Genomic DNA, 16,644 nt, shown 5'->3' with positions numbered 1-16,644 from the left:
AGTAAAACCAAAAAAGAAACACATAGTTAGTTTAATACTAAGTGCTAAAAAGTATTGCCATATCCTTAAGAGGACAAGCTCTCTATTGCAGACATTAAGTACTCAGGCTGTTAAGAAAATTAATGATTTGCAGACATGAGGAACTCTAACTTTCTGGCTCATTGTGTTTGGACTCCTCACAGCAAAAAGTTTTTCTCCTCTGGAGGAAGGACTCCTAAGGATGCACAATAATATAAGTCCATTCCTGGCAGCAGAGTGCATCACGGCACTTTCTGTTTCTCTCTCTCTTGCTGTAAAATCACCCTGATACGGCATCAGAAACAACTGTCATTCCAAAGTGCAAGGACTATCAATTCAGCAGGTAGCAGGACAAGCAAGCGCAGATTGTACACAAGTCATTTTTTTTCTGTTTAACTGCTCAGATATTTATTTTGCTGTTTGGAGAGAAACCTCTCTCATTTTTCCAAAATTCCTAGTGTAGGTAGGCCTTTTTAATCTAAAGAGAGTGATAGAAGTGTGACTAACAGGTCATACTAAAAAGCCCACTTTCCCCTCACATTCCACTTGAACTGATGCCACCTTCAAACATGTACATTTATTGCTTATATGTGTTATATATTTTCTGTTGTTTCTGAAATCTTGAAGATTCTAAATGTAATTTCCCTTCCTGGGCCGTGGGCTTTTGTTGGACTTGAGATAAAATTCCTCTCCGTGGCAAAACAGTCATCATGGGTTGTGTTTTCCTCCATCTACAGCATCTAGAACAAAGAAAGTCATAAGAAGTCTCAGTGCACTCAACTCTGCTCCTTTTACAGACCTAAAATCTCCTCCATCTCCTTGACATTTCCAAAAACACGTGTTCTGCACTGGAGGACAAATGAAGTACATCTCCTCCTCCACATTCCTCCTCCCAAATCAAGTAAGTGCCACATCTTCTGGGCTTAGGAATGTACATAAGTACAGAATTTTTAAAGTTGTCTCATCTCACCCTGAAGTCTCTTCCCAAATAGAATTATGAATTTCTAAGGCAAACACCAGGGAGACTCTTTTCTTTTTACTTTAATTTACTGTGGGTCCATCCACTTTGACCACATTTGAAGGTACATTTCCTCCCCATTAGTTCTGTCTAGTCAAAGAAGCTCACGTAGCGATGACGCATCTCTTGCAGATAAAGGGTATCTGCTGATCTGATTTACTAAGAAGGCTAAATTTATTATGCAACATTTTACAAGTATAACTCTGCTTTCCCTTGATGGTAATAAATTCGATATCAGCTCCCTTGAGACAAGACAACCAGTTCCTTTATTATCCAGACATGACCCCCAGAGCCAGATTCCATTTTAGAGACGGGAAATGACCATATCTCTGATTAAAAGGGAAACTTTAATCAAATAAAGTGCCTCATCAAGCAAGAGCCAAGATTCCAATACTCCTGACTGCAGCACAGCAATGATCTAAAGTCATATCTGCCCCCAGCCCATTACTGCTTACTGCAAACGTGATATCCATCCCAAACAGGTTACCTAGCACCCTGGCAGCTGCTCCTTCTGTGCCCCTAGTCCCTTCAGAAATATGTTCCCAGGCTGCAGCCCCAGGATCTGTTTGAGGACCCAGGAGGATGGGCTTTGCAGTGGCTGGCTGGGGGTGGGAGGGGGTTCCCAGCAAAATCAATCTGGCAGGTGATGTTAGCCTGAAATATGCAGCAAGTGCACCAGCCATGGCCTTCAGCTCAAGACCCTTCCAATAAGACCCTTCTGTTCTCTATGACACTTTCCTTCTATACTCTGAAATGATATTTTAAAGCTTTTAGGGTACTACCTTATTTAGTGTCCCAGGTGAAGAGCTTGGTCCCTATTGTCAGCGGCATATTTCTGCAGTTTTGCAGCAGAGGTAGTAAATGAGTAACAAATAATGGTAACAATGACAATGCGGATGTCTAGGGGTATTATTTCAAGTGTGCTTTAAGACTCCATTTCTGTGTAAGCACAACTGGATCTGTATGCCACTCCATGCAGAAATCCATCTTAAAGTCTTTCTGGCCATCTAGACAGCTTTCTTGCAACAGAGCGGGATACAGTGACTGACAGATAAATCAGCTGTGGAAGCCCAGCTATGCAAGCAAATGAAAGCATCCCGAACTCCACATCTCCCTAGGAACTGCTCAGCTGAGAGATCCAGCTATTTCGTAAAGCCTTCTGCCGACATCCTCTTGGATCAGCCCACGTATAATTTCTGCTACAGGAGCAATGATTTTTACCCTCTGCTTTATGCAGGAAGTATCCCCCTAATACCAAAGCCTCTGCACCAACTGAGGCTCCTTGTTCCGCAGGGTCAAGGGCTGCAGCTCCGTCCCGGCAAGATGTAATACCACCGTGCCCAAGGATTACTTCCCCGGTATTTGTCCGAGCGTTAGACACACAGGCACGCACGCAGGAAGATGTTTACTGTGTTGCGCTCTGTTTTCCAGTGCAGCTTCAGTGGTCTTCTGAGTGGGAGGGCTGCCACCGAGGGGCACACACCGCCGGAGGAGGGGCAGGGCTCAGCCCGGCCCTGTCTCGCCCCTTTCCCGGTTAGCCTGAGTACCCCCGGGCGGCCCCCGCGCCCTGGCCCGGCCATGCCGTCGCGGGGGGGCATCCGCGGCGGCGGAGTGCGCCGGGTGCTGGCTGGCAGCCCCTGCGGGTGGCTCTCGGACTAGACGGCGGCAGCCGGTGGAAGCACAGGGTGCCCGGGGAGGGGCCAGTGGTTTCGCTGTGGCCCCGGCCCGGGGCGGCGGGACCTTTGCAGCTCGCACCGTACGGGGGCCGAGCCGGTCATCACCGGCACGGGCAGGCGACCCGGGCTCGGGGCCGCCCTCTGGGGCAACTGCGCCTCAGGGATGCGAGGAGAGCGGGCCACTGCCTGCAGCACCGGCGGGCGCACGTCGGGCCCGGCCCGCTGCCCCTGCGCCGCCCAGGCCCAGCGGGACACGACGGAGCGCGAGCTTCGGGAAGCTGCCGAGAAAACTGGGACCGCTTCCAAAGCCGCGCCGTCGGGGCCGCGAGAGCTACTGGCAAGCCCCCGCCTCGCGGGTGGTACCGCCTCCCCACCGCCCCCCCCCTCCCGGCGCACCCCTGCGACGGGCAGGGACAGGCGGCACCCCCCCCCCCCCCGCAGCCCACTTACCGCGGCCGGGCAGGGCTGCCGGCGCGGTACAGCGGAGCGGGGCGGGGCACGGAGGGCGGGCGGGCGGGCGGCGGGGCTGGCGCGGTGGCGGGGCGGGTGGGGTTTCCGTGCGCGGCACTTATTAGTGTGGTGATGGAGGACCGGCCCCTAGGAGCCACGTCGCAGCGGCGGCGCGGGCTGGCGGCGGCCGCCGGGAGGTGAGAGGCGGCGGCTCGGTCGGAGGAGGCTGCGGGGCCGCCCCGGCCGTGCCCCATGCGGGCGGCGGCGGGGCGGCAGCGACGCTGAGGGCGATGTCGGAGGTGGGGGGCGCGGGCCGGGCGCGGGCCGCCGTGGCGCGGCTCTCGGAAGCGGTGGGCGAGCGACGGCAGCGGCTGGGCACCGCCATGGGAGAGGCGAGGCGGCAGCGGAGGCTGCTGCTGGTGGTGGTGTGCGTGGCGCTGCTGCTGGACAACATGCTCTACATGGTCATCGTACCCATCATCCCCGATTACATCGAGACCATGCGCGGCGGGGGGGCCACCGCTGGCCCGTCCGCGCCCCCGGGGGGCAACGGGAGCGGCGGCGGCAACCGAAGCCTCCTGCCCGCGCGGTACCCGCCGGCCACGGGGGGCAACGAGGACGTGCAGATCGGGGTGCTGTTCGCCTCCAAGGCCATGCTGCAGCTGCTGGTGAACCCGCTCAGCGGCACCCTCATCGACCGCGTGGGCTACGAGACGCCGCTGCTGGCCGGGCTGGCCGTCATGTTCCTCTCCACCGCCACCTTCGCCTTCGCGGAGAACTACGCGACGCTGTTCGCGGCGCGCAGCCTGCAGGGGCTGGGCTCGGCCTTCGCCGACACCGCGGGCATCGCCCTCATCGCCGACCGCTATCCCGAGGAGCCGGCGCGGAGCCGCGCCCTGGGCACGGCGCTGGCCTGCATCTCCTTCGGCAGCCTGGCGGCCCCCCCCTTCGGCGGCGTCCTCTACGAGTTCGCCGGGAAGCGGGTGCCCTTCCTAGTGCTGGCCTGCGTCTGCCTCCTCGACGGCCTGCTGCTGCTGGCCCTGGCACCACCAGGGGCTGCTGCCGCGCGGGCCAACATGCCGGTAGGCACCCCCATCCATCGCCTCATGATAGACCCCTACATCGCCGTGGTGGCAGGAGCCCTGGCCACTTGCAACATCCCCCTGGCCTTCCTGGAGCCCACCATCGCCAACTGGATGAAGGACTCCATGGGGGCCAGCGAGTGGGAGGTGGGCCTCACCTGGTTGCCCGCCTTCTTCCCCCACGTGCTGGGCGTCTACGTCACGGTCCGGCTGGCCGCCGCATACCCCCACCTCCAGTGGTTTTATGGGGCTCTGGGCATGGCCATCATCGGCGCCAGCTCCTGCCTGGTGCCGGCCTGCAGGAATTTTGGGCAGGTCATTGTTCCCCTCTGTGGCATCTGCTTCGGCATCGCCCTGGTGGACACAGCCCTGCTGCCCACTCTGGCCTTTCTGGTGGATGTGCGCCATGTCTCTGTCTACGGCAGCGTCTATGCCATTGCAGACATCTCTTACTCTGTGGCATATGCCCTGGGGCCCATTGTGGCTGGCCAGATTGTGCATACCATGGGCTTTGCGCAGCTCAACCTGGGCATGGGGCTTGCCAACGTGCTTTACGCCCCTGTCCTTCTCTTACTCAGAAACGTCTGTCAGATGAAGCCCTCTCACTCAGAGAGGAACATTCTCCTTGAAGAAGGACCTAAGGGACTCTACGACACCATCAAAATGGAGGAGCGTAAAGGCATGGGCAAAAGCCTCCACCCAGCTGATGGGATGGAGGAGAATGGTGTGGACTCGTACCGCAGAGACCTGGCTGGGGTGTCTGAGGAGGACTCATCAGACTATGAGTACAGTTAGGTTCCCCTATGCCACCCAGCATGAGGAGCAAGGAGGGGCATGGGGGAGAGAAGGAAGGGGGGGGAGTGTTACTGCATCATGTTTCTGTACTGATGTGCAATATATACAGTTTAACCTTTGTCATGATGTAATGGCTTTCTTCTAGACTTATTTCTAATCGGTATTTCCTTTAGCATTCTGGTAAGGTGGAGGAGGAGGGGAATGAGGGGACAATCCTGAAGAAAATTACCTGGATAATCATTGGCATAAATCTAGACGGCATCCTTCCAAACAAGAAAAACAAAACAAAAACAAACAAAAAACCCCAAACAAAAACTATGAAAAACAAAACAAAAAAACCCCGACAGCCTCATAGCTGGGGTGTAATTGTGCGAAGTTTCCTCAAGCTGAAGCTGTGTGTGATGTACTGTATATCTCTGTACAAAATAAAAGCAAAAAAGTCTGTGTAAAATTTTGAATGGTATATTCAGGGACTTAGTAAATCTGGTGTACATATACTTAGATTTTCAGTTGGTTTCGTATCTTTAAAAAGAACAACAACTATCACAATGTCTTGTTCTTCCTTGGAATAAACTGAAACATTGTACTTTTTTTCTCTCTCTTGTGCTGCTCTCTGGTAATGCAATATGCTGTATTATGTTGAAGTCCAAACTACAAGAATACGATCTGAATAAACAGAATTGAAGGAGATCGATTGTCTTTGTTTCATTGTTGAGGGCTGCTTGAGGGAGGGAGCCGGTTGTAAACCCTCAGTGTAACCCCTACGGTAACAATTCTTTGTAACACAAACCTCATCGGTTACCAGAACTGCCCATGAGAAAACCCCGGTACAAAATGATCTCCAAGCAAAAAAGATCGCACTGCAAACGTGCTATCTACCACCTATAAACAGCTCCTTGTAGGCTCACATGGATTTACTTTTAATTCTCACAATCGTGAATTTCATTTTTCGAATATTCCAAAAAAAATGGCATGTCCAGCAGTTAGAGACACAACACTGGAAAGCACTGCTGAAATGCCGGCCCAACTGCAATGTGCCCACTTCAGTGTAGCCGACAGGGATTAAACAAAACAAAATATGGGTGATGTGCTTCATTCAGACGGTGCAAAAAGTGGAAACCTTCGATCCAACTACAATGGAACCGAAGTGCATATTTTGCCCTGTAAATTTACCTTGAGTTAAAATAAAATCGTTTGTTTAAATTCCTGACTCACCAGGAAACAAAATAAATGACTTTCAATATCGAGAAGGGGGGGGGAATTAGCTAAACGTCCACAGCATGTATTGAAGGGCTTCCACCCGTCCCCGGGGAGCTGGGCGCCGCGAGGAGACGCGGAGAACCTGCCGCCGGCTCCGCTGAGCTCCGCGGGACGCGCGGCTCCCCTGCCGCGTCGGAGCTCCTCCACCGAGGCGGTCGCGGAGCTGCTCATGCGGCGCAGAACTCATGAGAGCACGGCGGCGGTGCTTTGGCACGGCGGGGTTGGCGAACGAGCCATGGCCAACTCGGTGGTATCTGAGCCCCGCTACACCGAACCGCAGCCGCTCCCTGTGCGCTAAGCGGCAACAGCGGCGCCTCCTCCGGGCCACCGCCCCACTCCGGCACGGTCCGGTGCTACTGCCGCCCCGGCGGTAGGGAAGCTCCTGCAGAGCCCGGCCCCGCTGCCGCCCCGTCACGGGCTACCGCCCCTCTTGGCCGTAGTGCCGGTGCAGCCACAAGCAGTGCTGCCCGCCCCGTTCGGCCACGGAGCTTTCAGGAGCCGCAGAAGCCCCACGGCGACACCGCTCGACTCCAGCGACAGCCCCTGTGGTCACCGAGAGCTGCAACCCTCAGGGGCTCCCTTTCCCGCCCCCGACGGCGGTGAGGGCGCGGCTCTGCCCGACTCCTCCACACCGCCCCCCCCCCCCGGGACGGAGCCGACACGGAGGGCGAGGGGGCGGCGGTGCCCCCGCCAGGCACAGCCTGCATAAGGGGCACTACCAGAGTTGGTGCGGCCCCAGGCACGGCTGGTAGCGCCTGTTGAGCGCCGCGGGAGGGGTGGGCCGGGCCGGGCGGGGCCGGGGAGGAGCCAGGCGGCGGCGGGGATGAGCAGCGCTCCGCAAGCCCTCGCCCAGAGGCGACCTGGCCGCGGAGGAGGAGGCGGTACCTTGGCCAGAGGCGCCGCTACCTTGGACAGAGGCGCCGCGACGCGCAGAGCCCGGCTGGAGCCGCTCCGGAGCGCCCCGACGAGCAGGTACGGGCGGGCTGGCTGCGCGCCTCCCGCCGCTCCGACGGCGCGGCTGCAAGTGCCGGGGAGGGAGAGCCGCAGGTCTGAGAGCGAGGGAGCGGGTGCGTAGGGTCCCGCGAGCAGAGAGGGCTCCTCTCATCCCCTCGCCAGACTCCACCGCGCCCACGGGGCAGTCCCGCTGCCACGGGCGGCCCGGGGGAGAAGGGGCAACCCCGGGGCGGAGTCGCGGAAAGGTAGCGGGGCACGCCGGCAGCTCCGGCGGAGCTTAAGGGATCCCGACGGGTCCCGGTGCTGAACGGCCCGCGGGAAAGCTCACGGCAGGCGACAGGGCGGCTTCGCTCTCCGCTCGTCATGTCAACAGCAGCAGCAGTGCACGCTTCACAAGCGTATTGCTGCTAACGCATACATGCCTCAACTTTAGTAACGATTCCTGAGAACTTTATCTTCCTGGTAACACTGAGAGCGAGGATGAATAGACGAGGGCTGAGTGTAATGCCCCAACAACGTTATATCCCGCAAGCCGCCTCCCGAGTCCACGCTGTGTGGAGAACTCAAGTATAAGCACATGGGCTTATTTCAGTCCCTCTCTGCTATCTGCTTACAGGGGGATCAGCGCCTTTTGTTGTGTGTTTGAGCTGCTGCTCTGAGCTGTGGGGAAGGCCACCTAGCTCCCCAGCCTTCTGTGACTCTCTGCCACCCTGCTAAGCTGCTTACCCCACCCCTCGACTAAGTCAGCTGTAAATAAAAACAGCTAGGATTATCTTTTTTTTGCCTAATAACTTTCACAATACACCTCATAGCCATCCCAGTAAGCAACTTTGAAGTCATCTTGAATTTCTAAAGGATTTTCTCTTGTGTCAGTTTCCTTGTCCTTTAAAGCAAATGCAGGATTGGCCATGATGCTAAGCTGGCAGCAGTTGAACCAGAGACAAAACCTCAGTTTATCCGCATGACAGAGAAAGGTATAGTTCAGGCTACTCTTTATCACACTGATTTTACAGATATATGAGTCTGTTACTAGCAGACACAGAGCTAGTATGGAATTGTAGTCGGTGCGACTTCATAGTGCAGTTTGACAAAAAAAAAAAAAAACCAACCATAAGGAAAGAAAGCCAAAGTCACGGTGAGAAGAACACCAGTGAGAAGAGCACATTCCTTCAGGGGAATACAGTTTTAGGGGCTCTGAAGACAAAAAGGCTTCTCTCTGAGCTGTATTTGAGTGCAGGTGGGGAGCTGAGGCCAATCCATAAACTGGGCAAGCTACAGTCTTCCACGAGTTATAGGACATGCCCATCATTTGAAGTGCCTTGAACCTGTATTGCTTGGAATAGAGCACACAGCTAAGTGGTGAGACCTGAGCAGCACACGAGAGGGAGCGGAGCAACGCAGTGGGTTAATGTGACCTCTCCATGAGGGAAATGGTCTCTCACCTGGGTTGAAATCATGAGCAGATGACAGATCAACACGAGTTTGCCGTGCAGCTCATTGCAGAGCCCCAGAGACCTTATGCAGGCTTACACAACCTACTTCACAGCACATGGCCCCACTGGCAGCCAGTGAAGGACAGGGAGAGGACAGGACTAAGACAAGGTGTTAGTGACCACATACACACTGGCAGAGCCACACTGAAGCCACAAGGTTAGACAGCTGATTCCTCAGGAGCGGAATAATGCACAGGCCTCCCTGCCCATCACTAAACAAAACGTTCATACACTCTAAGTTTTTATCCAAACTGTACTTAAAAGCTCCTACAGAAATAATTCAAATGTCTTGAATGTGGGTTTCAGAAAGGAAATTATTTTCGACCTCGTCAGCATATCTTTTTTATTTTGCATGCACACAGTGCAAACTACTTAAAAAGAAATCAAAAACAAAACAAAACAAAAAAAAAACCCCAAAACCTATGACCTGTCAAGACCTGACTGAACACGTAGAACTTACTCTGCTTCAGCTGTACCACAGTAACTGAAGGACAATCATTTGGTATGGGCCTACTGTATCAAAAGAAATATGTGTGTCATATAGCTCATTCTTGTACAGAGAAGGCATAATAAGCATCTTTAGATAAGCACACCACCAGCGAGACAGACGTGAAAATATTTGCTCTGTCTCAGAGGATTTCTGTGACTTTTGTCAAATTAAGCCATCTCCTTTATATGCTATTTAGAAAGACTGCTATGTGAAGTGTCTCAAATGCAGGGCATGCCACCCCTCCTGGTCCTCCTGCAGCCAGCTTGCCAACCCAGACCTGTGCCCCAAAGCACTGGCACCCCACAAGCTTCTAGCCTGCAGGGCAAAGATATGTCTTCATCAGGCTCCTTCACACAGCTTTCACATCTTTAACACAGAGATGACAGCGACTTACTGTGCCCATGGAACCGTGCAATGACAAATACATTTAAAGGCTTTCATGGTGCTTTCATATAAAATGATAAAGAGAGGACGTACAAAATCCTTATACAGAAAACGGCAACCTTACTGTTACCTGTGTCGACATAAGTACATTCGGAGATGTCACCTGCTTCCTGCAGTTAACATATAACAGTCATACAAAGCATGCAGATCACAGCACAGTGCATCGTGAAATAAATTAGAGTGACAAAATACACCATGCCAAGAAGGGACCATTTATGTGCATCAGAGAGTTCTGGATAAATAAATTTATAGCTAAATGAAACAAACAATGTCAGATCAATCTCCACAGGGCTCGTTCAGCTACTTTTGAATGTTGTACTTCTATTTCTCTTCAGTTTTGTCTGTGTATGCTTGTGCAGGGATACTCCCTGTGTACACTTTGGTTATAAATGATGGATACTGACTGGACTTTAAATCTCTTCTATTCACAGAACTGAGGCGTGAGGCTTCGTAAGTGCCCCCAAGTGGCTTCAACTTCTGTCCTCAATAAATGATATTAAAAGAAATGCAGGAATGCCTGTCCTAGACAAAAACATGCAGAAGAAAGAGAAAGATACATGCAGCAAAGATGAGACAGTAAGTGACTGTTTCCGGAAAAACAAAACAAGGAGGAAAAAAAGGGAAAAAAGATAGATAATAAATGACTTCACAGTTTCTAATGCTGTAAATTAATATAATAATTGTAAACCAAGCTCTGTTCCAGAGCTGATTTCTGCGTTTCAGGGAACACTAGTTATCCTGCAGCGGTTTATAGTCAGGAACCTTGATCTAATGTTACTGGGTGGGACTAGGTGACTACCAGACATCTCTTCTAACCAAATACATATCTCATATCCAAATATACTCTTCCTCCCAACAGCCAGGGAAGAATTCCAGTAAGTGAAATATTATTACACAACAACATCAGATATATTGCTACACAACCAGTGATAGCATGTAATTATTTCTTAATAGTACAGAACTATCAAACTATCACGATTCATTCTCAATCTGCTTTAAAAGATGTTGGATATGTGTACATCTGTGAGTAACCAATCCCTCAGGTGTAAAGGTTTATTCCTAAGCAGAGTTATGAACTGCACAGTCATCATCATCATGGCTTGACTTCACGAATGAAGATTTGGGAAGGGCTTTACCCACGCTTACAGCAAGCGTGCTTATGACTAAAAAGGCCAATGTGGGATAGGCAAATCCAGCTGCAAAAAGCACAGCGAAAGGTCTCCTTGGGTGGTATAGGTGGGGTGCGATTCTTTCTACATTGTCTTTTCTCCTTGAGACTAATTCTGCGTGTGTTCTCAAAGGAGACAACGGCATTATGTATGGTGTGTCTCCAAGCCTCCCGACTGGAGGCCAAGGTGGACCACTGATGGTAGTCAGTATGGCCAAGGCTAAGGTATTGTTTCAGGGAGTGCTTATATCTCTTCTCTGGGGCACTTGTCTTGAACTGCACAGTAACCTTACCCAGAAAGACAGGGCCAAAGCCAGGTATCAAAAAAAACCCCAACTATTTGGCACATCTGTTTCCACTAACCAAGAAATCAATGACAGAAGAGATACACCCTTTCAAACATAGCTTCAAACTGTATAATTACTATTCTTTTACTTCTGAGATCCAGGATGCATTACAGGCTGGACTGATTTGCATTTCCATTAATAACAGGTAATCCTATTATACTTTCTGTAAGTCTCTGAAATTTTTGGTTTCTAGATAGGGAACATAATGCAGCACTGACTTTTCTGTGGATGTCAAAAGTCAGAGCTGGTATTTGAGCTCAGAGGATACCCACTCCCTGACTTCTCTTTAGAGCACTTATTTTACCTCTTCCCTCTTTGCATGCACTAGCAAAAGAGTTTTCCGCTAGCCTTGATCTGAGCAGCAGGTGGGATTAGGTGACTACCAGACACCTCCTTCCAACCAAAATCACACGATGGTCCTGCAATCCTGTGGAAACAAATGTCTACTACATCAAGAGCTAGTAAAAAAATCTGAGCTTTACCTGCTTTAGGAGACAAGCAAAATCAAATTAGAGAAATAAACCCTCCAGGAGTTTATGGTCTACACTACTTTCTAATGGACAAGCACAGCTGAATTAGATGACCATTTCTCAACTGTGAGACATGTCCACCAACCTGAGGAACCATGCTTGGAGCACAATGCTTTCCTGCTCCAAACAAGATGAGGACAAAGCAAGTATGAACAGAAATGCTTTGTCTTGAAACCTTCAAGGAGGGTTCCAGGCTGGCCAACAGCAGAAGTTTGGCAGAGTAAAGCACAGGTTTATTTAGGATTGCATGTAGTCAGTACTAAGAGACAGAATTGCATGTTTTCTGTTTCTGCAATTGTATAATCAATCATATTACCAATCAGACAAGTATTTACCCGCAGTTTTACTGATCACAAGCTAAACACACTTATTTACTAATGAAATTAGTAAATAATTGTAAATCAGTAAATAATTCTATGATCCTATTCTATGAAATACCTTCTCTTAATGCATTATTTTATTATGCTGTAATGTACTTGAAGACTTCCAAGAGTCTAGCTAAGACTATATGCCTGCATTATGCCTATTTTGCCTGTTATGTCCTAGGATTTCTAAACACTTTTAACAAGGAATATTCTCCTGTTATCCACTAGTTTCCTGGACTATCCATTTGAAACTCTCCTTGCCTACAAATAGAGCTATCGGAGAGGTGCCATTGCTTCAGTATTGCATACAACTGCATACTGTGTCCTAAAATTCAGACACTTGAAGATCTAATGAAACTCTACTGAAGTCACACAATTATTTGCATTAATCAAGCACCTCAACTGCTAAAACAGAATAGATGTATTAAAAAGAGGATGCAATAAATTAATAACAATCAGAATAAAAAAAAGGGAGGGAGAAAAAAAGATGACAATTTAGGAACAAGTAGAATTACTTGCTAATATCTATCTTCTTTTTTTTGTATAATTAGACAGTGCCAAAACTTCCAGTCCCACCACTGCAGCAGACCTTACGCATGTACCTACAGTGCATGAAACACTTAGTGCCAGAGGAGCAATTTGGAAAGACCAAGGTCATTGTGGAGCGGTTTGGAAAGGCAGGAGGCCTGGGAGAATCTTTGCAGCAAATGCTGGAGGAAAGAAGGGAAAAAACAACAAACTGGGTAAGCAAATGCAGATGAGAAATTTAACTGTTGTGTTGGATTACGATCATTTACAAACTCTTTGTGATGTTCTGTATGTGATCACTGCTTTCTTTCAGTGAGTCAATGCTAACAGGGGTCATATCAGATTCTACCAAAGGGAATTAATATTTCAGACATATTAGGCTAGAATTTTCAAAGGATGTCAAAATCCATGTTTTTGTTATGATTTCAGATCGATGGTTTGTTGACGTAAATGAAGGAATTTATGCAAGGTGCATGCATGCAGGTGTCAGCTCTACCTGTAGGAAGCACTGTATTACATAGTTTTTGGATCTCATTTCTTCCTTTCCTTTAATAAAATGAGTTAGAGCTTTTATTAAAATGAAAAATGGGTTCTGATAGAGCTATGAAATGTGCCTTGTATAGCTATCTACCCAGAGCTCTGATCCAGTCATATTATTCTGGAATTGAATACTTCAATATAGGGTTTAATAAGCCATAGATAAAGTAGGTGTTACCATTCCACAAAGCCACAGTTCATCCTGCCTGTATTAACCATGTTAGAATATGGCAACTGAAAACTAGAAACACTGGTTCTACTGAAGTTCTTCCATCCCAGCAAGGAAGAGAGACACTGAATTTTTAATGGGTTTAGTGAAATCCTGCACGTTTGCTACTGATGTCAATAATTGTGATTCTCCCTTTTCAGTTGTGACTCGCAAGAAAACTCCATCAAGTTGCTGCTATAGTCAGAAAAACCAGCTACAGTTCTGGCAGTGTTTTTGTTTTCAAAGCAGTGCTTAATTTCTGAACTACTTGTTGTCACAGTCTGAGGGCTCTCCCGTAAATGACACCCGATCTCATTTTGTTATTCCAATCATAGAACTTCATGGTTTTGATGGCTAAATTAACCATCACTTAAATAGTGCTCCAGGAGTGCAAATAATGTTGTAGGAGACAGCTGTTCATTTAACCACATATACCATGAAAATTACAGAAGGATGTACAACCATTTTGTGAAATGCCCCAACATTAAATGCCAGTTATTAAGACTAAATACCTGATTCTTAATATAAACTAGAAATATTTCTATTTGGGATTTAACTTGCCAGGGGTACAGCTCTAGCCTGTTCTCCTGAAGACTCCAGAGACTGTGGAGGAAGCATCTGTTCTAACAGCGATGAAATATCTCAGAGGAAAGCTTTTTCAACTGATGCATGCATTCATAATTATTTTTGCATAATTTCATTGTTGTTTATAGTTTACCATATGCAAAGCGTTCCAGCTAAACTCAGAACATTTGATCTTTTTACGAAAGCCTCCATTTTCCAAGCAATTATTCTTCAAGCTCTGCTCAGACATAAATGAATGCAGTTACCGTAACGCCTGTGTTTTCAATAAAAATGGTTAGAGGTGTAGGTGTGTCTGTCTGGGTCGAGCATCAGCAATCTGCATTTGTGTCAGTGGACACAGAGAGGATTCTCCAGGGGCCCTATCTACATCCCAGTATCTGCAGGACCAAACTGTTAAACTCAGGAAATTCTTTTCCCACTCTGTCTTGATACAAGATGGTATCTGATGGCTAAGAACAGAGCATATTGGCATCATTGGCAAATATTTGAAGCCCCCTGAGGAAACCCATCACTAGCAAAATTCTGTCCACTTCTTAAATCTATCCCAGTTACTATTCAAGAGTCAGCAGTTAGCGTGTTGTACTCTTTTTTTGGTTGTAGAGAGAAACACAGAATACCCAAGCCACCACAATATGAAGCCTGTTTTCCTTTTAATGGAACACACTGTAAATTGCCATTGATTGAAAAACAGGATTATGGAATTGCTGCTGATTTCAGCTGAGCTGAGGTCACAGAGCCCAGACTGAAAATGCCCAGCAGCTCCATTAATCAGAGCCCATGCCTGACACCAGGAGCACCATTCTCTCCTCACCCCCAGACGGCCTTTCTGCATATTGTATATAGCTTTAAGAATTCATGTCCCCTTCCCTTAGGTGTTTAACTACTGGCTGGATGACATGTACCTCAACAACCGGCTAGCTCTTCCTGTCAATTCCAGCCCAGCGATTATCTTTGCTCGCCAGCATTTCAAGGATGTAAATGACCAGCTGAGGTAATGTACTACAACTTTGCAGCTTTTGCTAAATGAAAGGTTATTTTAAATGTACTTACTTTGCAAAAAGACAAATCAACTTTCATTAAAAATAAAGGGCTGTAACCATTAAATGATTTCCTACTAGGTATGCTGAATAGTATCAGTAACCCCTTTCTGGGGTTACTCATACTGATATTGAGAAATGAAAGGGTCATTACTTTTACATTTATTGCATGAAAAAAAATGCCATGGGATTTATAATTGTTTAAAGGAACATTTCAAAGTTTTCATTGTGTAATTCAAGAAAATAATTTTGCAATGGAAAAAATAAATACTAATTTCTGACACACTGTTTAAAGGAAAACAATTTTTAACATGCTGTCACTATGACTTATAGCAAACTGAAAAGGTCACACTGGCATTAAATTGTCCCTCTTAGGTGCCCAAAGGGGCATCACAAACACAGGAGATCTAAGAATAAGAATTCAGAAATCATTCCTCCCCAAGAGCACCACTTCATTCAGGCCCATCCTTCCCAGCCCTGAGCTGACCTTTGAGCTGTTGTGGCCAATTACAATCATTTAAAAAGTTAAAAGGTAAGCAAGTAGCCAAGCACAGGATGTACCTCTCCAGATACCCTTAAAACAGGATTCCATTCTTCAGCCTTTGCCAAAACATTTTCTCCTTTTAAAACAGTAAACCAGATCAGATCTACCCTCACATAGGGCAATTTTCCTCTTTGCTTTTAGCACTCTCTAGGTGCTCATTCCTGAAGGAATTATCTGCATGCGAATTTATGCTATTCTAAAACAGGCAGGACCTTGAAGCCAATGTGTTATTTTAACATTTTGCATAGACAGCCAATATATCTTTCTACTTTAAATATAACTGTAAATGCTCCCATTCATTATTGACTAATTTTATTGTGCACACAGCTTTCATAAGACCTCCACTTTACATTTTATAATGCACACGTTTTAATAAGGAAATATTTTTCGCAGAGGCTCCCATTCAGACACAGTGCAAATGAGCAGTGTCAGGAAATAATACACCTGCCCACAGCTCTGCAGAAAGAATATCTGCTTAGGACAGGGAGTACTCTAATAAATTGGACAGCTTAGGACTATTGATATTGAAACCCATGTTAAAGATTCTATTAAATATTCAGTCTCTGCACCCATTCTCTAAATAAATCCTTTCAGGCTTCCTCCTGTGGAAGTCTGTTTAACCATTTGAAGGGACCATCCTAGGATTTCATATTTCTCTTGACATGAATTATTTGTGTTTTGGATGAGGCCAGGGGATTCTTTTTGCCAAGCCAGAAGGCTTTTTCTCCTTATGCTGTCATCAATCATTCAGGCTCTCCTCTGTCTCTCAGAAGCGGCCTAGTGTTGCCAAATAACAAAAGACTGATGCCATTTGTATCTGCTACTTGCAGGTTTGCTGCCAATCTCATTTCAGGAGTGCAAGACTATAAAGCTTTGCTGGACACGTAAGTAGCTTGGAAGGAAAGCTGCTGCTTGAGTATCCACAGGGCTTCTAGGGCATCTGAGAGTGCGTCTGAGAGGGCATCCGAGAGTGCTCTAACATGCTCAGGGTTAGGCTGCATTGTACCTTTCTACCATTTGGAAGGGCTGGGGCTCCAGCATGCTTCAGGGCAGGTGCCTCAGCAATTTTTTATGTTCTTTCTGCTTTATTACTGCAATCTAATAGGTTGGAGATG

The 16,644-nt window shown here is 48.2% G+C and overlaps 2 protein-coding genes and 1 long non-coding RNA gene across 3 annotated transcripts in view; all 3 read left to right on the top strand.

Annotated features, from left to right (window-relative positions):
- LOC133223239 (uncharacterized) overlaps positions 1-16,644 on the top strand; it is a 318,819-nt gene that overhangs the window by 143,954 nt on the left and 158,221 nt on the right. The window lies entirely within an intron of this gene.
- Positions 3,444-5,318, top strand: SLC18A3 (solute carrier family 18 member A3). The gene has a single exon (XM_061373797.1). The coding sequence runs from the start codon at positions 3,453-3,455 to the stop codon at positions 5,037-5,039; it is 1,587 nt and encodes a 528-aa protein (XP_061229781.1). The 5' UTR covers positions 3,444-3,452; the 3' UTR covers positions 5,040-5,318.
- Positions 7,193-16,644, top strand: part of CHAT (choline O-acetyltransferase) — a 35,523-nt gene continuing 26,071 nt past the window's right edge. The window contains exons 1-5 of the mRNA XM_061373774.1: positions 7,193-7,271; positions 10,112-10,256; positions 12,642-12,833; positions 14,821-14,939; positions 16,360-16,413. Of these exons, the coding sequence (XP_061229758.1) occupies positions 10,194-10,256; positions 12,642-12,833; positions 14,821-14,939; positions 16,360-16,413 (428 nt within the window). The 5' untranslated portion in view covers positions 7,193-7,271; positions 10,112-10,193. The remainder of the gene's footprint in view (positions 7,272-10,111; positions 10,257-12,641; positions 12,834-14,820; positions 14,940-16,359; positions 16,414-16,644) is intronic.

The sequence above is a fragment of the Neopsephotus bourkii genome, unplaced genomic scaffold (assembly GCF_033783945.1).
Source record: "Neopsephotus bourkii isolate Nb327-2 ecotype Australia unplaced genomic scaffold, CSIRO-AGI_Nbou_v1 NB_1634, whole genome shotgun sequence".
Lineage (NCBI taxonomy): Eukaryota > Metazoa > Chordata > Aves > Psittaciformes > Psittacidae > Neopsephotus > Neopsephotus bourkii.
Note: the sequence above shows the minus strand (reverse complement) of the source record. Positions and strands in the feature narration are given on the sequence as shown.

Excerpts from the sequence above, each read along its gene's own strand:
- SLC18A3 (XM_061373797.1), top strand. The coding sequence starts at position 3,453 with ATGTCGGAGGTGGGGGGCGCGGGCCGGGCGCGGGCCGCCGTGGCGCGG.